The sequence below is a fragment of the Tetrao urogallus genome, assembly GCF_951394365.1.
Source record: "Tetrao urogallus genome assembly, chromosome: 34".
Taxonomy (NCBI): domain Eukaryota; kingdom Metazoa; phylum Chordata; class Aves; order Galliformes; family Phasianidae; genus Tetrao; species Tetrao urogallus.
The window spans coordinates 539,879-566,931 of record NC_136847.1 but is presented as its reverse complement, the minus strand read 5'-3'; the positions used below and the strand labels follow the sequence as shown (position 1 = coordinate 566,931).

General features: G+C 50.1%; 2 protein-coding genes across 2 annotated transcripts; both read left to right on the top strand.

Moving 5' to 3' along the window:
* Window positions 1-274: 274 nt before the first annotated feature.
* Window positions 275-1,234, top strand: LOC306956626 (olfactory receptor 14I1-like; the record flags this gene model as incomplete). The annotated part of the gene is made up of 2 exons (XM_079547894.1): window positions 275-568; window positions 929-1,234. 2 exons carry the CDS (start codon window positions 275-277, stop codon window positions 1,232-1,234), a joined length of 600 nt encoding a protein of 199 aa, XP_079404020.1.
* A 23,025-nt stretch (window positions 1,235-24,259) lies between these two features.
* Window positions 24,260-26,391, top strand: LOC306956625 (myelin-oligodendrocyte glycoprotein-like; the record flags this gene model as incomplete). The annotated part of the gene is made up of 4 exons (XM_079547893.1): window positions 24,260-24,359; window positions 24,696-25,037; window positions 25,389-25,582; window positions 26,233-26,391. 4 exons carry the CDS (start codon window positions 24,260-24,262, stop codon window positions 26,389-26,391), a joined length of 795 nt encoding a protein of 264 aa, XP_079404019.1.
* Window positions 26,392-27,053: the final 662 nt, after the last annotated feature.

Genomic DNA, 27,053 nt, shown 5'->3' with positions numbered 1-27,053 from the left:
CGGCCTCTTTGCAATTACCCACGTGGGTGGGTCAGGATTGCTTTCTCAAGAGCCCACGGGCAGAAGACTCTCCTCTTCCTTACATATTCCAATTCATGAAAATGATCTCAAATCATGGATCTGAACAATCACTTCCTTCAGAGAAAGAAAATGTATTGGATTATATGACAGGAGGAAGGTCACCAAGGAATGGGGCAGGGTTTTGCCAAGAGAAGTCTCACCTAACTTGCCTTTTGTTTCTCCTTTGATGATTACCCATGTCCAGGAGCAGCAGATGCCCAACAGCAGCTCCATCAGCGAGTTCCTCCTCCTGGCGTTGGCAGACACGCGGCAGCTGCAGCTCCTGCACTTCTGGCTCTTGCTGGGCATCTACCTGGCTGCCCTCCTGGGCAACGGCCTCATCAGCACAGCAGTAGCCTGTGACCACCGCCTGCACACCCCCATGTACTTCTTCCTCCTCAACCTCGCCCTCCTCGACCTGGGCTGCATCTCCACCACTGTCCCCAAAGCCATGGCCAATGTCCTCTGGGACACCAGGGCCATCTCCTACACTGCATGTGCTGCCCAGGTCTTTCTGTTTTCATTCTTATTTTCAGCCGAATTTTACCTTCTCACTGTCATGTCCTATGACCGCTATGTTGCCATCTGCAAGCCTCTGCATTACGGGACCCTCATGGGCAGCACAGCTTGTGCCAGCATGGCAGCAGCTGCCTGGGGCACTGGGCTTCTCAATTCTCTGCTGCACACTGCCAATACATTTTCACTGCCACTGTGCCGAGGCAACGCTGTGGACCAGTTCTTCTGTGAAATTCCTCACATTCTCAAGCTCTCTTGTTCGTACCCTTACCTCAGGAATCTCAGTCTTATGACATTCAGTGCATTTTTATTTTTTGGGTGTTTTGTTTTCATTCTGCTTTCTTACGTGCAGATCTTCAGGGCTGTGCTGAGGATGCCCTCTGTGCACGGACGGCACAAAGCCTTTTCCACGTGCCTCCCTCACCTGGCCGTGGTGTCTCTCTTCATCAGCACTGGCTTCTTTACCTACCTGAAGCCCCAGTCCATCTCCTCCCCAGCAATGGATGTGGCGGTGGCAATTCTGTACTCAGTGGTGCCTCCAGCAGTGAACCCCCTCATCTACAGCGTGAGGAACCAGGCACTGAAGGATGCCATTTGGAAACTGTTACTGTGGATGTTTCCTGGTAATCATGATGATTCCATCTCTCTCCCCAGGTGACTTCTAATGTGTCCCATTCTAAGCTTGTGCTTTGTTGTTTTCCATTAGTATGTTTTTTTCTTTAACACATCTTCAATATTTTCAAACTACTTGTGCTTCTTCTGTTCCCTTCCAATACTTTCAATCGTCTCTTCTTTTCCTACCTTGATTCTATGGAACTCGAGATTTCAGCATATGCCTCATTGCATCTGCGATGAAATAACAGCAAACAGTACATGAGCAGAGGATCTCCATTGTGGAAAAGCACATTCAGTTGGGAGTCCTGATGGATCAAGATCAGAATTTGTGAATGCCTCATCTCTGGAGGCATTCAAGGCCAGTCTTGGCGTGTTCCTGGGCAGTCTGGTCTTGTGGTTGGCAACCCTGCCCAAAGAAGGAGGGTTGGAACTAGATGATTTTTCTGATCTTGCCAACCAAAGCCATTCTGTGGCACCATAATTCAGTGGATATAACTTGGACTTAGTAAAACTTATTTTTACAGAACTGTGCCTTTTGCTTTCCTTTGCTGTCAATTAACCATCCATCTGTGTCCTCACGTAGTTTTTCTCCATGGGAGGAAGCTGCAAACTGGTGACTAGTGCTACCTCTAACCCATTTACTAAACCTTTAATCTTAATTCTAACCCCCAACCCTAACTCCTAACCCATAACTCAAACTCCTAATATTAAAGTCTAACCTTAGCGTTTTCTTGTCCTAAACTTTAACCAAAGCCTGAACCCTTCCCCCTAAACACCAGTTCTTCTCACATCCCTCAACCTAACACTAATTCAAGTGCTAGCACTTCACCTAACACTAAATCTAATCATCAGTGCTAGCCCCGGCCTGAACTCTAATCTTAAACCTAACTCTAACAGTGAACCCTATCCCTGACCCTCTGGTTGGCAGCTGGTATCAGGTGGGGTAAATCAGGCTGCTGCTCTTCCAAGTCAGTTCCCAAGACAGATGGAATTCTCAGCATGAGTAGGACTCGGCATGCTTTACAAACAAATGTTTTGTAAGAGGCTGTTCATCAAGGCCCTGCCATAGAGAAGTCATCTCACCATAAACTGGAGAATTCAGGAAGATCCTAACAAGCACTGGAAGATCCAGGAAGGCTTCTGAAGTGCGAGTGGTCTGGGATGCAGCAGTTGGCAGTACGTAAGTATGGGAAGCAGGATTGGGGGATATCTGTGAGAAGTAAAGTGATGTCTGAAGGCCTTAGTAAGTCACTCCAACTGTATGTGAGCCCAGAAATTGAGAGAAATATGCATCTAGAAGAGAACAAGTATGAAGACAATTAGCCTGGGAACATGGCATGAAGAAGGCCCCTGCTGTGCCAACCAGGAGAAAATGACAAGTTTCTATCTGGTGTGCATGGCTCTGCATGTGGGATGTGGAGTATTTGCTGCGGGCAGTGGTTGTGCTCAGCCATGCCCCATCAGCTAGCTGACCTTATTCTCCTCTCTTGTCCCTCCCACATTTCAGTGGACTTCCAGAAGCATTCATGACTGTGGAGGAAGCCTAATTCTCCTGCAGTGTTGGCTCATTGCTGCAATGGTAGAGGGAAGAGTTCGTGTGACACAGGGAAGTATAGGCCAGTGCTTGGCAATGCTGCTGAATGAAGCACAGCTGAATCAACCTCTGATTCAATGTGTCACGCAAAAGTCAAAACGTGTAGAAAAAAATCTCCGTGTAATAAATTTATAATAAGTTACTCTGCTGAATTTTGAGTGTTGTCTGTAAATGCTCATGATTTATTTTTCATCAGCCAAGGACATGTACCAGTAAGATAATAACTTTTATGTTTTATCTCAACATGGATTTATACAACCATTATTAAAAAAAAAAAAATCACTTGTAAGTGACATTTAGAGATCATTTAGTCCAACTGCCTGACCATTTCAGGACTAACAAAAAGTGAAAGCATGTTATGTAGGGCTTTATCCAGATGTCCCTTGAGCACCAGTGGTCATGGGTCAAGAAACATTAACGGAAGCTTTTTACAGTGTCTATTTTGAATGTAGTAAGTTGGAAGATGAAAGAGAAGCAGAGGGATTTTTTGTCCTGACTCGAGAAAGTGACTGATGTAGGGGCTGCATAGGTAGAGAATGAGGAGGATCAAAAACTGGCTGAATGGCCGGACCAGTCAGAGTGGTGGTCAGTGGTAGAAGGTTTTGCTGGAGGCCAGCAGCTGCAGGTGTGCTGCAGGAGTTAATAACGGGCCTTAATCCTACTTGAGTTTTCATTCATAGTCAGAACTGTGAGACAGTGGAGTTCAGGATGCTGATTGGAAGAACCATGCCAAGAAGTAGGAAAACAGCCCAGTAGCAGGAAATGTGACTCTGACACTTCAGGAAGCCACTTGGAGGTACCCTTTGGGTCAGAGCACTGGAAGATTAGGGGGTCCAAGGCAGGTGGTTAACATTCAAGCATCACTTCCTTTGATTCCTCTACGCTTGAGATCAGTGCATCCCTCTGCGTTAAAAGTCAGACAAAGCTGAACAGGGACCAGCATGCATGAGCAAGGAATTCATAGATAATCGCAAAGGCAGGAAGAAAGTCTATGAAATGTGAAAAAGGGCATGGGCACTTGGGAAGAATAATGGAATGCTGCCAGGGCCTGCAGGGATGCAATGAGGAAAGCTAAGGCAATTTATAATTATTGCATCTGTAATTCATTGATTATACATGCAGACAGAGAACTGCTTGGGAGAGTGTAGTGGAGGGCATTAAAGATGATTGAGACCGGAGCATCACCCATATGAGGAAAGGCAGAAAGACCTGGGCCTGTTCGGCATGCTGTAGGGAAGGCTAAGAGGGAATCTTAGTAATGCTTGTGAAGATCCGTAGGGGATATCAACTGGGGCAGAGTACGAGGGGAGAACTGTCTTCTGCCCGAGTGAAGACAATCCTCTGAGCCCTGCCAGTCAGCCAGATATCAATCCATCTCATTCTCCACTCACCTAGCCCTCACTTCCTCAGCTCATCTGCTATAATGGTTTGGGAAACAGTGTCATTCAGCCTGATGTTACTCTATTTCCTATAGGACTTTGAGGCCATCCCATCAGTCAGTGGTTCACTGTTTCTGTGATTATGCCCTGCTACATCAGCTGTATGCCAAACATTTTGTCGACAAGGCTACTGTGAGAATCTTTTGCAGAAGCTTTATTGGGCTTCTCTTGGTTGACTAAAGGAGTAAATCTGTCATCAAAGCAAATTAAGTTTATCCACAGGACTCTCCTCTCCTGAACCCATGTTGGCTGTTACCAATAAGTGTGTTGGCTTTGCAGTGTTTCTCAGAAACTCCCAGAATGATCTCCTCCATAATTTTGCAGGTTCCACAGTGAGACCGGCAGGCCTGTAATTCCCAAGGTCTTCTTTCTTGCTCTTCTTGGAAACTGGGATGTTTACCAGCTTCCAGTCAACTGGGATCTGTCAAGATTCCTAAGATCCTTGGATAAATGCCACAGGCCATACAACTGGAGCAGAAAATTCAAAACAGGTTGAATAGTCAGGTCCTCCCCCATAGGCTTATCTCACTCCATGTGTCCATTCACCATCACTTTCACACAAACTCCAGAAGAAAATCTCTGCTCCAAGGAGCTGGACTTCCACCCCACTTGCAATGAATTGGAGAGGAAAAAAGTTTTAAATTCAGAAAGCAACTAAACATGATATGTGATAAAACGTTAGGCAATAATTCATGGAGTAAAAGAGGAAAACCTACTTCACTCTTTATTTCTTCTACTTTTTCTACCCAGTGCAAACCAGCACAGTGGTTCTGAGAATACGGTGATGTAAGATGAGAACACAAAATAGTGAGAATGCTTTTTGGGGGAACCTATAAGGAAAGAGGAAACACGTGACTGATGCCACAGGACAGCAATTATTGGATGCAATTAAGAAGTAAATCATCCCAGCTCTTGGCTGGGCTGCTACCTCCCGTTGCTGGGGATCTCCAGGCCTCCCCGCTGCTTGCTTCCTCCCCACATATTTTCCCTTGGAGCTGCGAGTTCCTGCAACTCCCAGGGCCCTCCTCTCCTGCACCAGACCAGGCCCCTGCTCCCTGGGATGGAAGAAGCAGCGCTCCTTGGTACTGCAATCATCATCTCCTTGCAGCTTGCTGGGGGGTCAGGGAGCCTTCAGACACACTCAGTGCTTTACTTCCTACCCACTGCATTCCAAGCACAGCAGGTTTATCTGAGCACAGCAAATGTGAAGGCCCTGCTGCAGGAGGTCTTGGACACACCCTTCCCAGCTCAAAATAAAAACCTTGAAGTTCAAAAGGGATCACAAGCAAGGCAAACATGCACTGGAGAGCAGTCTGATATCTCTGTGCTGTGGAGATAAGCTGCTTGTGCACCGTGTGGGTTTGCACAGCCTTCTGCTCCTACCACCTCCTGAAACTTGGGAGGGTGCATTTAGGAAGAACAAGCTCAGCTTTTTCTAGTTTTATTGGAGAAGGCACATTACTGCTCTCCTGACCCTTCTCTCAGATTCATCAGTGCACTCACAAATTACTGAGAGCAACACATGCACACAGACACACAAAACATCCCTGCACAGCCACTTCTCCTTAGGAAACAGCATCAAAAAGCTGCTGGCAGGAAGAGCAGAAGAGGAAAGTGGGCATGGTGAGAGAACAGCTTAGGGCAGCAAGGAAAAGCCATCTGCAACTCCTGGGTTAAGTCCCTTCTGCACAGGTTGCCAGTGGTGCCATCTCTGTTGCAAGGTCTTTCTGAGTCGGGAGATGTATCTGGGTCTCCCTCAACCTTGGACTCGTCAGCATCCTCAAGGTGTCTCTCCTGGGGGTTTTCCCAGGAGAAATGAAGTGCCAGCTGTGATAGAAACTCTTCCTGCACTAGAAATATTTGCAGGACCACTTTACCATGTGGACTAGGCAATGTTTAATGAGAATCGAGCTCTGGATGAAGCTCTTGCTGCAATGTAGGCATTTCTAAGGTCTCTGGCCTGAGTGTATCCCCTCGCAAAAGCTCTTCCCACACATGGGACATTTGTAGCACTTTCTGCCACAGGTGAGGAGCTCTGTGCTCTGCACAAAGCTCTTCTCAGACTTGAGGCATTTCTAAGGCTTCCAGCCACGTGAACTCACTGGTGCAGGCACAGATTGGACTCCACCCAAGTGCAGACACTCTGGTACCTCAGCAGGTTCGAGCTGTGCCCAAAGCTCTTCTTGCTGGCTGCACATCCGTAGGGTTCCTCATGAAGATCTACTGCTGTGTGATGAGCTCCCAGCTCTGGATGGATCTTGACCTGCAGTCAAGGCACTCACAGGGAATCTTCCCTCCTTGGTTCTCTGGGGTCTGCTGAGTGTTGAGCTCCAGATGAAGCTCTTCCCACACTCCCTGCAGACAGGATTTCTTCCTTCCTGGTGACATATTGACCCAGCTGAGGTTTCCTTTGGGTCCTCACCTGCTCCCACAGCATTTGAGTTTCTACAGGGGAGATCAGAGGTGAATTCCAAGGCATCTCCCTGCACACAGCCCTGGCAGAAACATGCCATCTGGTAGAGGGTTTCCAGTGGCTGTGACACGTCCCACTCTGGACTCTCCTTAGAGTGTCCACACAATACCTTGACTGCAGCTTAATGAGAGCAATAGGGGTCATTCCCAAAGAAGGAGAAAGGGGATTCAGTTTGGCCACAGAGCTCTTACATTGCTCAAGGGATTTGTAAGGTTCTTCACCACACGAAACCACAGGTGGAGACCAGGCTGGCTGAAGCTCAGCCCATGGCTGGGGCACTGCATGCTCTGTATCTTGTGTGGCTGTGCTGGTAGGTAATGAAGCTGGAACTGCCTCTGAAGGTTCCCAGAGTCTTGGAAAGCTTCTAAAGCCTGTGTGTGCTGTGGATGTGCTTGTGTGTGTTGAGATTAGATCTGCTTTTAAAGCTCTTCTCACAGTCAGGACACTTGAAGGGTCTCTCCCCTGTGTGGATGCGCTGGTGGTTCTTCAATTCACAACTCCTTCTGAAGCTCTTCCCACACTGATGACACTTATAGGGTCTCTCTCCTGTGTGGATGCGCTGGTGCAGCTTCAATTCAGAACTGCTTTTGAAGCTTTTTGCACACTCAGGACACTTATAGGGTCTCTCCCCTGTGTGGATGTGCTTATGCAGCTTCACTGCAGAACTGCTTTTGAAGTTCTTCCCACACTCAGGACACTGAAAGGGTCTCTCCTCTGTGTGGATGCGGTGGTGGCGCTTCAATTCACAACTCCTTTGGAAGCTCTTCCCACAGTGACGGCACCAAAATAGTTTCTCTCCTGTGTGTGTGCGTTGGTGGTAGGTGAGGTGGGAACTAATTTTGAAGCTCTTCCCACACTCAGAGCACCTGTAGGGTCTCTCTCCTGTATGGACACGCTGGTGGATAATGAGAAGGGATCTCCATTTGAAGCTCTTCCCACAGCCAGAGCACTTGTATGGCCCCATTGCTGAGCGCATGTACTGGTGGTTAATGATGCTGCAATGTAATTTAAAGCTATTTCCACACTCAGTGCATGGATTCTGCTTTTTCTTCTGGCACACATCCTTGCTCCTGGGTTCTTCAGGCTCCTTTTGACCTATGTTGAAGTCCAGTGGGCTCCTTCCTGTCTTTTGCAGACCCTTTCCCAGTGGCTCCATGATGTGCTCACCCTGACTTTGCTCCAGGCCTCCTTGGACATCCCTTCTGATTTCTTCCACACAGACACCACCCCACCACCTTTCAGCCACACCACTTTCCTGCAGGTCCTCCAGTATATCTGCAATCCCAGTTCCTGCTGGATGACAGGAAATCCACAAAGAGCACACAGTGCCCAAAATAAAACACAGACAGAGATGGCTCTTCCAGACCCAACCTCCTCCTTCCCTCCACACCAACTCACCGGTGCGTACGTCTGGGATCCAGGGCTCTTCCCCTCCTTCAAGCAGGGAGATCAGCACGGGTTTGGGGGCTGGAAGTGGAGTTTTAATGAGAGAAATAGGAGAGATGAGAGCATTTCCATCATTCAGGCACAGTGCCTGTTCAACAACTCCACTCTGTGTCCCTCCCCAGGAAGAAACCACACTTTGGGCCTGAATGACACTATGCCCACAGCTACATTTTGAGCAAAATATGCATTTACATCTCTGAAAAGGGATATTTTCTTTAAAATTAACTTGAGAACAGTTTGTTTATTTTCTGACAATAGTTCAATGACCAAGGCATCAAAATGTCTATGGCAACAGAACGCAAAATCCAAAATTGTAAAGGAGTAAGCAGGGAGTCATCTGTTAGCTGGAGCTGGTGGCACCATGCAGCGCACCAACACAAGGGCTGGTTCTCTCCCTCCTGGCTGATGCCTGCTTGCCAGCACTGACTCTGGGGTGTTTATGAGTCTGCTGTGCATTCTAATCCAACTTTAAACTCACGCTTCTCAGTATTTCCTTTGTTGCTGTTGTTGTTAACAATATGTAACTACATGGCAATTTTACTAGCTCCAGCCTGCAGAGGCTCATTCTGCACAGCCAAAGGTGCCTAACGAGGAGGAAAGGCAGCAAAGCCCTCACCCAGCGAGGCCACGCACTGGTACGTCTCCAGCATCACGTCCCGGTACAGCGCTCGCTGCGCAGGGTCCAGCAGCGCCCACTCCTCCCTGCTGAAATACACGGCCACCTCCGCAAAGTTCACGGGCTCCTGCAAGCAAAGAGGCTCCTTGCTGGGAACAACCAAGGCCCAGGGAAGCAGCTCGCATAAGGACACAAACTCCCGTCCCAGCCACTTCTCTGGCCCCAGCACACACACGCTGGCTGAGGCCACCTCCCTCTCCCCTGCATTCACATCCCTCGGCCTCTCCTGCCTGCTTCCCCCAGCCCCTACCTGAGATGCATGTGCTGTGGCCATCTGCTGCTCTCCTGCAGCTGAGATGATCACGGCTGGAAGGCAGAGTTGAACTGGAGCCTGCAGGGACAAGAGAAATGGCAGGGGAGCTGTGAGGGAACACACCAGTCCCTGTCCCAGCCCAGCCCATCTGCAGGGCACTGCCTGGGGGATGGCACAGCAGGCCTTGCACAGGAACACAAGCAGCAACAGCACTGGTAACGCTCTGCCTAAAGCTGATTACAAATCACAAAGCTGACTCCAACTGGGTGGCACAAAGAACTGACACCCGGTTCAACAGCTGAGGGTACATGGACTGTGTGCCTAAAGACAATGCACAGAAATGAGTCAGTCATCTTACCCCTAAACAAGGCGCAGCCTAAGCAGCCCTTGAGGTCGCATGCACAGCAATGTGATACACAGGATTTCCACTCAAGCAGTAATGTCTCTTGAGGACACACCTGCACAGAGAGTTGTTGCAGCTTGATGTCAAGACACCTTGCTGATGGAGATCTTCTGTAAGAGACTCATGGTTAGTTTGGAGCTTTGTGAGCTTCTCTAAGGTTATTTCTTAATTATGTACATATGATCTCTTCCACATCTCCTGATCAAGTCTGGGATTAGCAGTGGATCAAACTGCACTGCGGTTCCTTACCTTCGTGGTTTGAGAAATTTAGAAAGGATGGGGGAGTCCTCTGAGACTCATGACTCACTGAGACAGTGTCAATCCAACTCAGTTCTGGGAACCTGAGTGTTCAGTTTAGGCAGCAGCACCAATGGAAATGGAACCAAATGTTGTGTGTCAAACTGCCAAAGCCACTGTCTGGCTCCCAGGTGAGAAATGTATGTCAAACACTCACTCTGCAATCATAAATTGTCGAAAAACATTGTTCCCAACCCCCAGAGAAACAGGGAGGCTGCTGTGTGTGCACTTCATGCAGCTGCTGACCACTGCAAATCCAAAACTATCGACGTTCCCCAATACTCCTTCTCTGCTGCAGCATGGGGTAGAAGTTCTGATGTTATAGCATATTTGGAGAAAATAAAAGACCTCTCATTCTCACCCATAATCCTTTAGCCACACATATGGAACTTTTACAGTTTACTTCCTTGAGATAATGTAAAAGGAGAACTGGCTTCAATAGATGAAGAAAAAGCTGAGGTATGGAATGAGTTCTTTGCCTCAGTCTCCACTGGCAGCCAGGATTCTAATATTTATCACTTCCCTGAGCCCTGCACCCCTTAACCTCTAGGTGGGGACCCAGGCAGTAAAACCCCCCTGCTGTAATGGCAGAGCAGTGTGAGACCACCTCATGAGACTGAATGCATGCAAGTCTATGGGGCCAGATGGCATGCATCCCACGATTCAGAAGGAGCTGGCTGAGGTGGCTGCCAAGCAGCTCTCCATCCTATTTGAAAAGTCGTGGCAGTCAGGTGAAGTCCCAGATGACTGGAGGAAAGGTGAAGTTACTCCCATTCATAAGAAAAGGAGCAAGGAGGACCCAGGGAACTACAGGCCAGCGAGTCTCAGTTCCGTAACTGGGAAGATCACAGAACACATCTGTCCCTGGGAAGATCCTCCTGGATGACATGCTTGATCACAAGAGAAATGAGCGTGTGATGCAAGACAGCCAGCACGGCTTTACCAGGGGAAGGTCATGCTTTACCAACCTCATGGCCTTCTATGATGGAGTGACAGCATTGGTGGACAAAGGCAATGTGACCGATGTCATTTATCTGGACTTGAGCAAGGCCTTCGACATGGTCCCCCACCACATCCTTACCTCCAAGTTGGAGGGATGAGGATTTGATGGGTAGACCACCTGATGGATAAGGAAATGGTGGAAAGGCCACGGACAGAGCGTGGTGGTTAATGGTGCTATGTTTGGGTGGAGGCCAGTAACCAGCCTCCCTCTCTACTCTGCCCTCGTGAAGCCCCATCTGCAGAACTGTGCCCAAAGAGCTGTTGGAGAGAGTTCAGAGGAGGATCACAAAGATGATCCGGGGACTGGAGCACATTCCCTATGAAGACAGGCCGAGGGAGCTGGGCTTGTTCAGCATGGAGAAAAGAAGCTGCAGGGTGGCCTCATTGCAGCCTTCCAGGTCCAAAGGGAGCCTACAAACAGGAGGGGAGTCAACTCTCTGAAAAAGTAGATAACAACAGGACAAGAGGAAATGTTTTTAGGTTGAGGAAGAAAAGATTTAGGTTGGATGTCAGGGGGAAGTTCTTTACAGAGAGAGTGGTGAGGTGCCGGAACAGCTGCGCAGAAAGGCTATGGATGCCCCGTCCATCCCTGGAGGTGTTCAAGGCCAGGTTGGATGGGGCCTTGGGCAGCCTGCTTTGGAGTTAAATGTGGAGGTTGGTGGCCCTGACAGCAGCAGAGGGATTGGAGCTTCAAGATCCCTGAGCTCTCTTCCAACCTGGGCCAGTCTGTGATCCTCTGCTCTTCCTCCACAGCACCACGCGGGACGGCAAATGGAAACACCGTGCCCACGCTGCCATGGGGCGAGGCAGGAAAGGGTGATGTGCTCTGCCCCGCTCGGGCTCACCTGCTCTGCTGGGAAGAGTCGGCCGTTCTCCTGCCGGCGGCTCCGACGGCTCCGTCTGTGCCCAGAGCTGCCCGCAGGGCTGAGCGCCGTCCCGGGATGTGCCGGGAGCAGCAGCCCGGGAGGTGACACAGCGCCAACGTCGCCGCTCGGAGAGACCAACAGCGCCGGAGAGGACAGGAGGGGAGGGGAAGGGAGGGAAAGGGAGGTGAGGGAAGGAGGACACAGAGCAGCGGAGCCCAGCGAAGGCCGAGTCCCGTCCCGCCGGAACGCAGCCGTCCGTGGCCGTGAGGGAAGAGGAGTTCCGGACTCAGCCGGGCTGCAACGACTGCCTGCGCCGGGCCGCTGGGCGGAGCCGCCGCCGTGACGGCGCGGGGCAGGGGGCGGCCGCAGGACGGGCTGGGCTGGGCTGGGCTGCGTGCGTGCCGCGCTGTGCGGGGCGGGCGCTGCTGCCGTCTGGGTCAGCGAGCCCGAGGGTGGCAGCGGGAGGCTTTCTGTCGCGAAGGCAGGATTCCCTTTGCCGACTTATATATCGGTTCTTAAACGAACGTACGAATCGCTGTTGCTGAGGAAGCCGACTCGTGTCACCAGCACAGCGGGTTTGCTGGGCCAGACGGGCCGCAGCGAGGGGAGCAGCGGCTGGGAGCTGGGACAGCGAGGAAGCGAGCAGAGGAGCTCAGCGTGCTCTGCTGCCCGGTCGGCTCTCTGTAACACAGCCCAGCTTGGACTGCGCTTCTCCCTCTGGGCCACGGGAGACACGAGATGACCTCGCTCCGCAGCTCTGCACGCGTGGATTGATGCTTTAAACTCCCCGATGCTTCCTTTTGAGTGTCTGAATGTGAAGCCTCCAAGGGCGGAATTTCCACTCCCCCGTGAGCCCGCAGTTTCCCTTCGTGGACCCAGCAGGCAACATCTGCCTCTAGCGGCCCTTGCAGCGTTACGTTTTGCACGCTTAGCGCTGGGCTGATTGCTCACCTGGGGTTGTGCAAACCCGTCCCAAGGCTTTTGTTCAAGCTGTCCGGGCAGCTGCCTTTAGCGCACAGCTGCAGGCCCTGAGCACAGCAAGCATCTGCTCCAGCCCCGGCACTGGGCTGTGTAATAGACGCTGAAAAGTTGACAGCCTGTGGGCTGACTGTAGCACAAGCTGAGAACGCGCCCGAGCAGCACGTCAGTAAAGTGCAGCCCAGGCTGCCTCGTGCAAAGGGCGCACGGTGCTGAGAACGTCCCCTGGAAGCGAGCGCGGTGTGCGTGCGGAGCTGAATGGGAAGCGTCGCCCCCTGGTGGGGGAGGAGGGAGATGCAGCCGCGAGCCTTCAGGCCCTGTGCTGTCAGGCGGGCAGAGGCTGAAATGGTGGCAGCAGAAAGTTCAGCTCTGCCCAGCAGGGAGAAGAGCTGCAAGGCGAGGGGAGGAACTTTTGCAAGGTGTTTCTGCCTCTGTCTGGCTGGCAGCTGGGGCTGGCAACAGCTATGCTGTGCATTTCAGTTCTAAGAGAGAAGGAGGAATGTATTTATTGATATAATGTTGTTATCATGTAGTGATCAAATAGTGCCTTTACAAGCCTGTTGTAAGCTCGTGGTTGTTTATTGCACAGAGGGCAGGGTTAAACACACACATAGAGGAGGCCCTCCCGCTGAGTCCCGAGGCTCAGAACATGCTCAGTTTTGCCCCAGCTGTTGAAGCAGGGCTCTGCTATCAGTTCTTTCAGTCCCCTTTTTGAGACAGATCTATGGTGGTTAATCTATTTTAGCCAGAGCAACCTGTTGTGTTGTGCATTGCCTTCCTGTGCAGGGCGTTGTGAGCGAGGCCAGGCTGAAGAAGGGAGCTGAGGGAAGAAGCTGGAGGTGGGGGGAAGAGGGAGGAGGGGTGAGCAGGATGTGTCTCTCCTCATCCACCCTACAGTCACTCATGTTTGCATCAGCTATAGCAGGTGTGAAAGGCAGTTACACTGGTACAATCCCAGTGACATTCACTTCCGTTTGTATATTTATGTGTGCTTCATTTCTGTGCATGACCATGGATGAGAGATCTGAGTTTTTGTTGTTAGAATTTGTGGAGAATGGTGCCTCACTGGAGGCATTAGAACAGGCAGTAGACTCATTAACTGCTCACTTAGAAGAAAAACTGTGGGCTGCGAACCCACAAAAGTGCAAGGACCAGGTTTGTTGGTAAAATTCCTGGATGTAATTTGGTCAGTGCGATAACAGACGAAGTTCAGGTGTTCCCAGGTCCCTACCAGGCCATGGCAGCTGCAGGAATTGGGGGGTATATTGAGATACTGTTGTTCCTTTATACCCCACCTATCGCAGCTGCTGCAGCCTTTGTATCTGCTTACCAACCTCGTGGCCTGCTATGATGGTGTGACAGCTTGGTGGACAAAGGGAATGTGACCGATGTCATTTACTTGGACTTGAGCAAGGCCTTTGACATAGTCCCCCACCACATCCTTACCTCCAAGTTGGAGGGATGTGGAATTGATGGATAGACCACCTGATGGATAAGAAACTGGTTGAAAGGCTGCAAGACAGAGTGTGGTGATTAATGGTGCTATGTCCCAATGGAGGCTGATAATGAGTGGTGTCCCCCAAGGGTCTGTCTTGGGACCGGTGCTCTTTAACATCTTTATTAATGACATAAATGGTGGAATTGAGTGCATCCTCAGCAAGTTTGCTGACGGCACCCATCTGAGTGGTGCGGTTGACACAGTGGAAGGAAGGATGCCATTCAGAGGGACCTCAACAAACTGCCTGGGAGGGGGGGAAGGGGCGGAGGGGGGAAAAGGGAAGTGGAGGAGGAGGAGGGAGAAGAGAGGGGGGGAATGTAGGGGGTGATGTGGAGCCCCACACCCAGCCGTGGAGACCCCATAGACAGAGAAATGGAGCAGACACCACAAAACCATGGACTGGGGACCCCAAAGACAAAAACTGGGGACCCCATAAGGGCAGCGTTGGGTTGGAGACCCCAAAGAACGGCCCAAAGTTCCCCCCACCCCCGAAAAACCCTGTTGGAAATACCCAAATAATTTTTGTCAGAACGGTATCTTTGATAAAAGCAGATTTTATTCGTGATTGCAATGGCGGGCATCCCACAAGCAGGAGTGGGCCTATGGACACAACATGACAGTCTTTATACCTCGTTTTCCCCCCTTACTTCCCCTGTTTTCCCACTGGCTGGGTACTCCAGGTTCACAATCTTATCAGAAGGTTTACATTTGTTAATTACTTGTGAATTTGTTTGTTATCTGGTCTCAGTCCTGTCTCCAGCACAGCTCAACACTCTTCTTGTTCATATTGATATGGTGATTTTCTTCAGAGTCCTCGTTAAACAAAGAATATGGAGGGGAGGTGCCCGATGTTCCTCAATACCTTCTTCAGGCACTCCCTGAGGCATGGAACGAATTGTCCTTGTAATTTGCACAGGATACTCTTGCCTTGTGTGTGACATGTATTTTCAATGCTGGCTACAGGTAAGTTGTTACTAGCTTACATACATGTTTTTAATTATTTAACTTCTCCTCCTTTAATTCTCTATTGCTCAGGTTCTGTCTATCCAGCACCAAAAGCTTTTCCAACATCAAGGGGTTTCTGATTTGTAAAGATATTTATTACATCTAGCTTGCCTTTATCTGAAGGCACAGAAATTTTTCAGATGGCTGGACAGACAGGAGCTTCAGTCTTTGTGCTTATAATTTACTCCATCTACCTAACCTCTATGGATATATATACACACACACACACATATTACTTTGCTTATATACTTAGTATGTGCTGTTGGGGAAGATTTATCTAGGGGATTAACAAGGAAAACTTATCAGAGAAACCCCATAAAGTAGAAGGGCGCCTGAAAAGAACTATTAGTTCTAATAATGGACCCAGATAGTAGCAGAGGTCATGAAATTAACAAAATTCTTATTTTGTTCTGATGCAGAAGCAACATTCAATTCCCACAACCCCAAACCCACACATCAATTGCAAATCCTCCAAAACTGCTGAAAACAAAATGAAATACCGCAAACCCCAAAAGACCCTCCCCAAAGACCCCAAAAATTCAACAAAATACCCCAAACCCCACCAGATCACCCCCAAAATCCAACAAATTGCCCCCAAAACCCAACAAAACACCCCCAAATCCATCAAATCCCCAAATCCCATCAATATACCCCAAAACACACGCACACACAAGAAACCAACCAACCAACCAAACAAACAAACAACAAAAACCTAAAAAGCCCAACAAATCGCCCAAAACCCCATAACCCCCCCTCAAAAAAAGGGGAAATGCCCCAAATCCACCAATTTGGGTTTGGATTTTTGGGGGGTTTCCTTCCCCGCCCCCACCGGACCCAAAAGTCCCATAATTGGCCCCAAAATGCGCCCCGGGCGCCGGGAGCGACGATGGCTGAAAGGAATAGAAAGGAGCCGAAAAGAGCCGGATGGAGCCAAATTCCACCTTTTCTGCCCCAAAAAAGGTGAGAAATCCGCTGCGGGCGCGGCTCCCATTGCTGATTCTTTTACACTTCTTTTCCTTTTTTTATTTTTTCTCTTTTTTTTTCTTTTTTCCCCTTTTTCCTTTTCACCCATTGTCTCCTCTTATCCATTTTCCCATTTTCTCCTTTTTTTTTTTTTTGCGTTTTTTCTTTTTTCCCCCTCAATTTTCCCCTTTTCTTATCAATTTCCTCCATCTTTCCCCATTTTCCCTCTTTTCCTCATTTCTCTCAATTTTCTCTTCATTTTTCCTAATCTTTCCCCAGCTTTCCCCCATTTTCCCTTTTTGTCCTCCTTTTCCCCCATTTTCCCTTATTTTCCCCATTTTTCATTTTTCCCTTTTCCCTCATATTTCCATTTATCCTAAATTTCCCAGTTTTCCCCCCAATTTTCCCAGTTTTTTCCTTTTATTTCCCAAATTTTCCCATTTTTCCAAACTTTTCTGAATTTTTCCTTCCCCCCCAAAAAAATTTTCCCATTTTTTCCCTATTCCCCATTTTTTTCCCTTTCTTTTCCCCTATTTTTTCCTTTTTTTTCCTCTGATTTTCCCCAGTTTTTATTTTTCCCCATTTTTCACCCACATTTTCCATTTTTTCCCCAGATTTCCCACTTTTTTCCTTTTTTCTCCAAATTTTCCCATTTTTCCAAGTTTTCCCAATTTTATCCTTTTTTTCCCCTGAATTTTCCCCACTTTTTTCCATTTTTCCCCAAATTTACTCACTTTTTCCTTATTTCCTCCTTTTTGCCCTTCCCTTTCCCCCATTTTTCATTTTTCTCCCATTTTTCAATTTCCCCAGTTTTCATTTTTCCCCATTTTCCACCCAATTTTCCCAATTTTCCCTCAAAGTTCCCAAATTTCCCAATTTTTCCATTTTTCCCCAAACTCTCCCATTTTCCCCAAATCTTCCAAATTTTTCCCCTTTTCCTCCAAATTTTCCCAATTTTTACCTATTCCTCCCTTTTTTTCACTCCTTTCCCCCATTTTCCCCTATTTTCTCCCATTTTTCAATTTTTCCATTTTTCATTTTTCCTCATTTTTCACCCAAATTTCCCAGTTTTTCCCTCAAAGTTCCCAAATTACCCAAATTTCCCATTTTTTCCCTTTTCCCTCAAATTTTCAAATTTTTCCAAATTGTCCCCATTTTCTCCATTTCTTTTCCTTTCTGCCCGAAGTTTTTTCCTATTTCTCCACTTTTTTCCCCTCCTTTTCCCCTCCTTTTCTCCCATCATTCCCCCATCTTTCTCCAATTTTCCCCTGATTTTTCCCCAAATTTTCTCGTTATTTTCCCCCATTTTCCCCAATGTTCCCATTATTCCCCCTTATTCCCCCGTTATACCCCGTTGTTCCCCCCACCCCCCGCACTCTGGTCGTTCCGCACTCGCGCTCGCTTCGGTTCCGCCCCCCGGCGCTCCGTGCGGACCCTCCCCGCCTCCCAGCTCAAATCCACACCGCGCGGAGCGGAGCGGTGCAGAAATGACGGCGGGACCCGCGGAGGTAACAGCGCTGTACGGGCACGGCAAGGAAACCGCGCGGAGATTTGCGCGGATCGCTGTACTGAAATCTTCGCGGATCGCTGCGCTGCTCCCTGCGCCCCCCCCCCCCCCAGTTTGCGCCCTTTTCCCTTCTTTTCCATTTTCCTTCTCCTCCAATTATTTCCATTTGAAAATTCCCATTTTGGCTTTAATTTCGGGTTTTGTTTCATTTGATCGAAATTTTCATTCATTCTTCCCGAAGTTCCATTTTGTTCCCTTCGTTTCATTTCGTCCCCATTTGACATTTTTGCCTCAATTTTGAGTCCATTTCTTCAAATTTTGACTCATTTTCAAAATTTCAATTTTTTATAAGAAGTTCTGTTTTTGAAAACTTCGGTTTTTGAAAATTTTGATTTTTTTCCCAAAAAAATCGATTACTTTTGGAAATTTCTATTTTCTTTCAAAATTTCGATTTTTTTCCCAGTTTTGATTGCCCCTAATTTCAGTTTTTTAAGATTTTGATTTCATTTTTTATTTCAATATTTTTTATTTTCAATTTCAATTTTCTTCGATTTTTTGAAATTTTCGTTTTTTTCAAGTTTTTGATTTTATTTCTCTAGTTATTGATTTTTAAAAAAAATCATTTCCATATTTTTTTCAATGTTGGTTTTCTTTTTTAAATATCAGTTTTATTCCTTTAATTAATTCTCATTTTTTAAATTCTGACTTTATTTTTAATTTGTTTCATCTTTAATTATTTATTTTCTTTTATTTCCCCTTAATTTTGATTTCAAATTAATTTTAATTGTGCTTATTTTGATTTCATATTCCATGTTTTTTAATTTCTGATTTTTCCATTTTCCTCCATTTCCCCCCAATCTTTCCCAAATTTTCCCCATCTGCCCTCATTTTTTCCCAATTTTTCCAATACTCTGCAATTTCCCCCCATTTCCCCCAAATTTTCCCCATCCCACCATGTTGTCCCAATTTCCCCATTCCCCCCCAATTTTCTCCTACATTTCCCTGAAATTTCCCCATTTGCCCCAGTTTTCACCCATTTTTCCTCTGATTTCCCCAATTTCCCTCAAACTGTCCCCAATTTCACCCCAATTTTCCCCCTATTTTACTCCCACTTTCCCCACATTTCCTCAATTTCCCTCCAATCTCCCTCCACCCCCCTTCACCACCCTGCATTTCCCACAGGTCCCAGAAGCACTGCAGGAAGTGACGGTCATTTCCACCCCCACCGCTCTCCACCCCCCCCCGGGGCACCGCAGCCACCCACAGCTTCCCCCCACAGGTGGGGCCACTGACCCTCCCCCCCCTCTCCAAACCCACAGTCCCATTTGGGGCCCCCATTTCCCCATAGGGATCCCCTCATGTCTTGGGGTGCAAAAAGATGGGAGCAAATGTGAGGGGGGCTGGGGGGCACTGGGGCACGGACCCCCAAAAGATTCTTTCTGGCAGTGGTGGGATTCGAACCCACGCCCCCGCAGGGACTGGAGCCTTAATCCAGCGCCTTAGACCGCTCGGCCACACTACCCCATGGGACACCCCCAAATCCCAATGGGAAACAATGAGGAATCTTCAACCCAGTGGGATCCAAAGGGGTCCTACCACCCAAACCCATCAGCCAATGGGATCCTACAACCCAAACCCATCACCCAATGGGATCCCACCACACAAACCCACCAGCCAATAGAGCTCCACTTCTCCAAGCCCCATTATCCCCACTCAATGAAATCCCACCACCCCAATGGAATCCCATCACCCCAAACCCCATATGGGGGACTGGGAAAAAATGGATGGGTTCCATTGGCAGCACTGGGGTGGGATGTGGGATCAGAGCAGCCCTGACCCATCGCCCCCCACCCATTTAGGGCCACAGGAGCGCAGTGGGGAGCCGTGGGTGCCCGACATGCTCAGCTCGGAGGATGAGGAGCCCACGCGGCCGCTGCTGTGGGTTTGGGTCCGGAGGAGGAGGAGGTGGAGGAGCTTTCCCAACACCGAGATGTCCTCTGGGTCCTCCTGCTCAGGTATGGGGGCACTGAAATGGGGGATGGGTGTAATGGGGGAAAGTGGGTGTGGGAACCGATGAGAACCCATATGGGGATGTGTCCACGTCCCACCAGAACCCCATCCCCTTCCCATAGTTCCCATCCCCTTTCCACGATTCCTTTCCCCTTCCCATAGTTCCCATCCCTTCACCTCTCCTTCTCTTCCCCTATCCGTGGCTCCCATCCCCTTTCTATGGTTCCCATCCTCTTTTTCATCCTTCTCATCCCTTCTCCACAGTTGCCATCCCTTTGTCCTTCATTCCCATCCACTCCCCCAAAATTCCCATTCTGCTCCCATCGTTCCCATCCCATCCCTGTACTTCCCATCCCTTCATCCCTCCTTCCCATCCTGTATCTGTGGTTCCTATCTCCTTTCCATGGTTTCCATCCCTTTACTCCTTATTTCCACCCCCCTTTCCATCCTCCCCATCCATTTCCCATGGTCCCCATCCCATATCTGCAGTTCCCATCCCCTTTCCATCCTTCTCACCCCCTTCCTGCAGTTCCCACCCCTCTGCCCCCCATCCCCACCCCCCATTCCCACCCTGCTCCCCATTTCCTCCCCAATTCCTAACAGACGCCGATGATGGATGGACAACCACAACAACAGAGGGTGCATCCATGGAGGATGATGGTGATGATGGTGACGAGGAAGATGAGGACGAAGATGGGACCAAAATCAAGCCCCGCAGCATTGCATCAGGACGGAGAAGAACTGGCACCTCCTGCACCCAGTGTGGGAAAAGCTTCCGCCATGCTGCGTCGCTCCGACGGCACCGCCGCCTGCACCGCCGCGCGCAGCCGTCCCCATGCACCCGCTGTGGCCGCGTGCTGATGTGCAGCTCCGCCCTGGAGGACCACCAGAAGAAGCACTGCCGACCCCAGGCCCGGCACCGCTACTTCCCCTGCACTGACTGCGGCAAGCAGCTCTCCTCCAATGCCGCGCTCATCACCCACCGCCGCATCCACACCGGGGAGCGGCCCTATGGCTGCCCCGACTGCGGGAAGCGCTTCATGGCCAGTAAGTCACTGGGCAAGCACCGCAAGAGCCACTCGGAGGACGGCTTCTTTACCTGCCCTGACTGTGGCAAGAAGCTGACGTCCAAAGCCACGCTGCTCACCCACCGCCGCATCCACAGCGGGGAGCGGCCCTATGGCTGCCCCGACTGCGGGAAGCGCTTCATGGCCAACAAATCGCTCAGCAAGCACCGCAAGAGCCACATGCTGCCAGGCAGCAATGCCAGCAGTGCTGCAAACACAGCCTACGTGGCACAGCTCCAGATGCACCACAATCATGCACCAGAACTAAATGCTAAATACAGGCAGAGCTCAGCCCTCAGTGCAACACCTGCACAGCAGCACCGGCAGCACAAGGATGTGATGCCCCATCACTGCCTGCAGTGCGGAGCTGCATTCCGGCTGCATTCGGCACTGCTGCTTCACCAGAAAAGCCACACGGTGCCGCGGCCGCACGCCTGCAGTGACTGCGGGAAGGCATTCCGTGAAGCCGCCACGCTGCGCCGGCACCGCCGCATCCACACTGGGGAGAAGCCGTACAGCTGCCAATACTGCGGGAAGAGCTTCCGTGCCAGCTCCACGCTCATCATCCACCAGCGCATCCACACCGGCGAGAAGCCGTACCCGTGCGGCAGCTGCACCAAGCGCTTTGTCTCCAGTTCGTCACTCATGAAGCACCGCCGCACGCACCAGCGCCAAGCACCATGATGGGGTCGGTTGGTTCCCCCTCACCACAGGGCTCTGAGGGGGCTCACAGTCCCCTCCCACAGAGCTCTGCCGTGTCCTGTTGCTGGCCCACAATTTTATGGCTTTCCCAACCAAGCCCAATGAGGATTGGTCTTTTCTTGGGGGGTTGGACTCCACTGGGTGGAGGGTGATGGGGATTGGGGTGATGGGACTCCATTGGGATGGAGGGATTGCACTGGGCAGGGGATGATGGAGTCTAGGATGGTGGGACCCCATTGGGTTGGGGGATGATGGTGTTTGGGGTGGTGGGATTCCATTGGGATGGAGGATGATGAAATTTGGGATGGCAGAATTCCACTGAGCCCACTGAGTCCACTATGTGGACTATGATGGGATTTGGGTCAGTGGGATCCACTGCAATGGAGGTTGACTGGGTTTGGGATGATGCTCATGAAGCACCCCCGCATGCACCAACACCAGGCGCCCTGATGAGCTCACAGCCCTCTCCCCACAGATCTCTGCTGTGTCCCCATTGCTGGCCCACAGTTTTATGGCTTTCCCAACAAAATCCAATGAGGATTGGTCTTTTCTTAGGGGGTTCAACTCCATTGGCTGGAGGGCGATGGGGATTGGGGTGATGGGACACCATTGGGATGGTGGGGTTCTGTGGGATGGAAGATGATGGAGATTGGGATTGTGGGACTCTGTTGGGATGGTGGGGTTCTAGTGGGTGGGGATTGATGAGATTTGGGATGGTGGGACCCCATTGGGTGGGGGATGATGGGGTTTGGGGTGGTGATACCTGTTGTGGTGCAGGATGATGGGTTACCACCAACATTTAGGGTGGTGGTATTCAACTGGAATGGATGTCAATGGGGTTTGGGATGATAGGACCCCACTGTGGTGGAGGATGATTGCGTTTGGGGTGGTGGGACCCCATTGGGTCGAGGGCAATGGGGTTTGTGATGGTGTGATTCCATTGGGATGGAGGATGACGGGGATTGGGATGGTGGAATTCCTTTGGGAGGGGACAGTGGAGTTTGGTGGGCTTTGAGGTTGATGGGGTCTGAGCACAGTGGGAAAGAGAGGGAGAAGTGAGGTGGCGTGGCTGAGCGGGCTAAGGCACTGGATTAAGGCTCCAGTCCCAGCACGGGCATGGGTTTGAATTCCACAAAGTATCTTTTGGGGGGTCGCCAGTGGGAGCACAGCTGGAAGGGGGGAACTTCTGCATCTGGGGTGCCTCCATCCCAGGGGACAGACCTCCCCATTTCAGTTCCCCCTATTACAGCTCTCCTTAATCAGAGGAATAATTCCATTTTCCATGCACTGAGTGCACCGAGTGATTGCCCACCTTCCACAAAAACACTTCCTGGTTCCCAGAGCCCTCCACCATGGGAAGAGGGGATGTGGGGGTGACACAGGGCAAACATTAATTTCTGCATTAATGGTCGGTTACTTTAAAAAATCCCTACTGAACAAAGAAACCATCACACCTTGGGCATAGCTCAGAACAAACTCACCTCTGCCAGCTGCTCCAAGCCATAATCCTGCACCCTCAGGAAATGCTCTGGCAGCTTTACTGGTCCCTGTAACCTATGGGAAGTTGAAGAAATTGGGAGAAGTGTTCATGCAGTGCAGCTCATGGCTTTCTCATGTCCTATGGGTCCACGTTCCTGGTAGATGCAGAGCCCCATCAAGCCCCAGTGGAAAGTCAGCTATGGATTCCACAACCGTTTGCCCCATTGCCAACTGCCCCACGTTGGAGTGACCCCATTACCTCCTCCCCTGGTGGCTGTAACCCTCTGGGCCCCTCCCATTGAATCACAGAATCACTGTGGGGCCTGGGTTGAAAAGCACCTCAAAGATGACATCGTTCCAATCCCCTGCTATGTGCAGGGTCACAACCACCAGTCCAGGATGCCCAGAGCCACATCCTATGGCCTGAAACACCTCCAAGGATGGGGTATCCACAGCCTCCCTGGGCAACTAGAGAGGTCACCACCCTCGGAGTGAGGCCACGAGAACTCATTGTCATGTCACAGTAAGAGAGTGGGACGGATGTGGGTAAAGATGCAAAGCAGACACTTTGGTTGCACACAACACCAGCAGAGGCCCATTTGGGTACCTCCCCTTAAAGGTTAGAAGTGCACAGCGGGGAACACACCGAGCCTTTGTGAGGATGACTGTCGGCCTTCATCCAACAGCCACCAGATGGGGCACAGAGACCCTCCCACGTTTTAATACAGATAACATGCAACCAGTGTCTCAGAAATGCACTATGTACACACTGTTCCTACAGTCCTGTAGCCATCGCTCCCCTCGTGCTGCTCTTTGGGTGCAGCGATTCCCTGAGCTCCCAATGCTCCCAGTGATAAAGCAATTCCTGCTTGACATAACCCACTGCCATCCCACGTTACTGGGTCAGACTTCCCAGCCTCACTTCTCTCCATCCCTGAGGTCTTCGCTTGTCCAACTGAGGGGCAGATGATCACCCCCTGTCTGCACCCCTCCCTGCACTATCTGCAGCACTGAGACCTTAAGATGCACAGCACAACATTTGTGCTTTGTGGGCCCCACTTTGCAGGCATGGAGGATATCAGCTCTCCTCCTTCCACCCACCCTCATCAGAGCCGCTGTGCTGCTGGGGGAGGCAGATGGGATGGCTGCATCGCTCCCCCTCAGCTTCATAGAGTTGCTTTGCTGCAGGTTTTGGCTGCAAATTGGACCCTCTAAGAACAATCCCTCGTTGCGAGACTCCACTGCAAAGCTGATCGGCTCGAGCTCTCTTCTCTTACAGCTTCTGCCCTCATATTCACCACGAGATTTTTCCACATATTCTTTCCAAATCCTCTTCCCCATCTTCTCCATCTCCATCTCCTTCCTCTCTCACCTTTCCCCAACTCCTTCTCCCCTCCCCTTCTCCCACAGATGCAGTTCCTATTGGGCTGCAACCACCCCAGTTTCACCCTCCCCTGGAGGAGCTTCCTTGTTTATCTTGTGGCTCTGCAACTCCTCCATCTGGAATCAGGTAGGGGTCCTGTGTGGCTGCTGTGCCTGGCAGAGGTGTTTCTGTGGGGCAGGGGAGCAGCCATGGGACAGGGAGAACCCAAGACCAGCACCCAGCCCCACTTGAGTTTCCCTTTCTCTTCAGTTCTTTCATGAAATGTGTGATTTTGGGTAGAATTTCTGTCTCTTCACCTCCTCCACATGTTGTGAATGGGCTCCCACCCCCAGGAATCCGTCCCCACTCTCTCTTGCTCCTTCTCCAGTGGTTTTAGATGAGATGGGGCATACACCAACTCACCATGTGCCGTTCCAGGTCCCCACATTAACACAGCCACCATCTCACCATCTCATTGCTCAGACCAGCTCAGGGTGGTGGCACCAAGCCTCCGTGTCACTGCCAACGAGGGACAGGATGTTGTGCTGCGCTACCAGTTGTTCTCTTGCAAAGATGCTCAGAGATCAGACATCAGATGGATCCAGCACCGGTCCTCTGGGCTTGTGCCCCACTACCAAAATGGAGTGTGCCTGCAGCAGATGGTGAAATGTAAAGGGAGGACAGAACCGCTCAGGAATTGTCTCTCTGATGGAAACCTGGATTTGCGCATCACTGCAGTGAGCTCCTCTGATAGCAGCTCATATATCTGCGCTGTGCAAGATGGTGATGGCTATGCGGACGCTGTGGTGAACCTGGAGGTGTCAGGTCAATGGCTGGGGTATCCATGGATGGAGAGCTGAAGGACAGCAACCTTTGAAAGAGGATGGGGCTCAACTGCTCCATGAGATGCTGGAGTTGGAGCGGGCACATGGTTTGATTTGGGGATGGATCTGCATGGATGAGGTGGTTGGGTTGGGTTTCTGTGATGGGTTTCTCCATGTCTCAGCACAAGATGCTGAGCAGCTCCTCCACCTGTGCCAAGTTGGGGATGCTGCCATTGTATGGCACTGCTCCCTGGTTGCTGCTTCATTGGGTTCTGTTGTCTCCCAAGTCTATGTCTTGCTTTTCCACATAGGGGAATGGAAAAGTAACAACTTTCCCTGATTTTTTTTCCAGATCTCTTTTCCCAAATTGTGCATCCCTGGAAGGTGGCTCTGGCTGTGATCATCACACTTCTGGTTGGGTCATCTGTTGTCATTGTTTTTCTCTATAGAAAGCGAAGAGAGCTGAGAGTGGAGGGGATGAAGTGCAGGGAGGTGTTGTGCAGCAACAGGGATGGTCGAGGTGGTGCTGAGTTCTGGTCCATGGAGGTACACAGGAGGAGGAAGGGAGATTTGTCCTGAGATTCCAATATTGCTTGTTAAATAAAATTTTTGGGACCGAAGTGGTCATCGGCCATTTCCCTGAACAAAAAGATTTGGGGTGTAGGAATGGGAGCAGCCATGGAAAGAGAAGATGTTCCCTCTGACCGTGCGTTTCCTTTGCTTCTGTTTTGCAGAAAGAAAAGATGAATGCTGGGTAAGTACTGGAAGGAGCGGTGCTTGAGAGCAGCCCTGCAGAGAAGGATCTGGGGGCCCTGATGGATGAAAAGCTTAACATGAGCCAGCAGTGTGCTCTTACAGCTCTGAAAGCAAATAGGATCCTGGGCTACATGAGAAGAGGGGTGGCCAGCAGGGGACAGGGAGGTGATTGTCCCTCTCTAGCTTCTGTGAGGCCCCATCTGCAGAACTGTGGCCAGGTCTGGAGCCCCCAGTACAAGAAAGACAGAGAGCTGTTGGAGAGGGTCCAGAGGAACTACAGAGTTGATCAGGGGACTGGAGCACCTCTCCTATGAAGACTGGCTGAGGGAGCTGGGCTTGTTCAGCCTGGAGAAAAGAAGGCTGCGGGGTGACCTCATTGCAGCCTTTCAGTGTCATGTGAATCAGAAACCTCACCATGTCTCTTTCCTCCTTCCTCCCAGAGCTGGGCTGAGAGAGAGCAGTTGGACAGTGGCCCTCTGCACAGCCTGGGTTCTTCTCTGGAGCAACCTGTGGGTGCAGCCATCCACCAGCTGAGCAAGGGGCAGCATGGGGCAGGTAGGAACAAGCCCGATGGACAGATCAGCTTGACTCTTCTCTAAGTGACAGTGAGAAGGCTTTACCTCTGAGCGCTGACCTGTCCTTATGCCAGGAAAGTAAACCTGGAGATTTTTTAGTCACAAACTTTAAGGGGAAATCTAAATCCAATTCATAGAAACTTTTTTTTCTCTCATCTTATAGAAAGCAAGATGTAAAGATTATTTTAATCAGTGGGAGACTGCATACAGCAAAGCTTTTTCATCTTATTACTCATAGAGGATTGGAAGAAAGAGCATTCTGCAAATTGATTTGAAGTCAGGCTCTCCCCTACCAAAATGACAAAATGTGTAGAAGTTTGGTTCAGTGCTGATCTCATGAGCATCTCTTTCTCCCTTGCTGAGCGTGGGAGCATGAGTTCAGTGATTCTTTTACTATGGACCCATCTCTGAAGGATAGAAAAGTACGATGAGATGAATACCATCTTTCCTTACCCACAACGATGGACATTGTGTCAATGTCATGTCTCATTGTGATAAAATGGTAATATTCCCAAAAAGCCACTGGACAGAATCTGAATAATTTAAAGCAGGGATCCAAGTGCAGAAAACTTCCCACTTCAAATCTAAGAGGTACTGATGGAAACTTCCATGTCTCCAGAGGCTTAGAGCAGGATTGACTCCTCTGAAATCTTTTCTAAAATCTCCTCTGTGCACCTCTGTTCCTC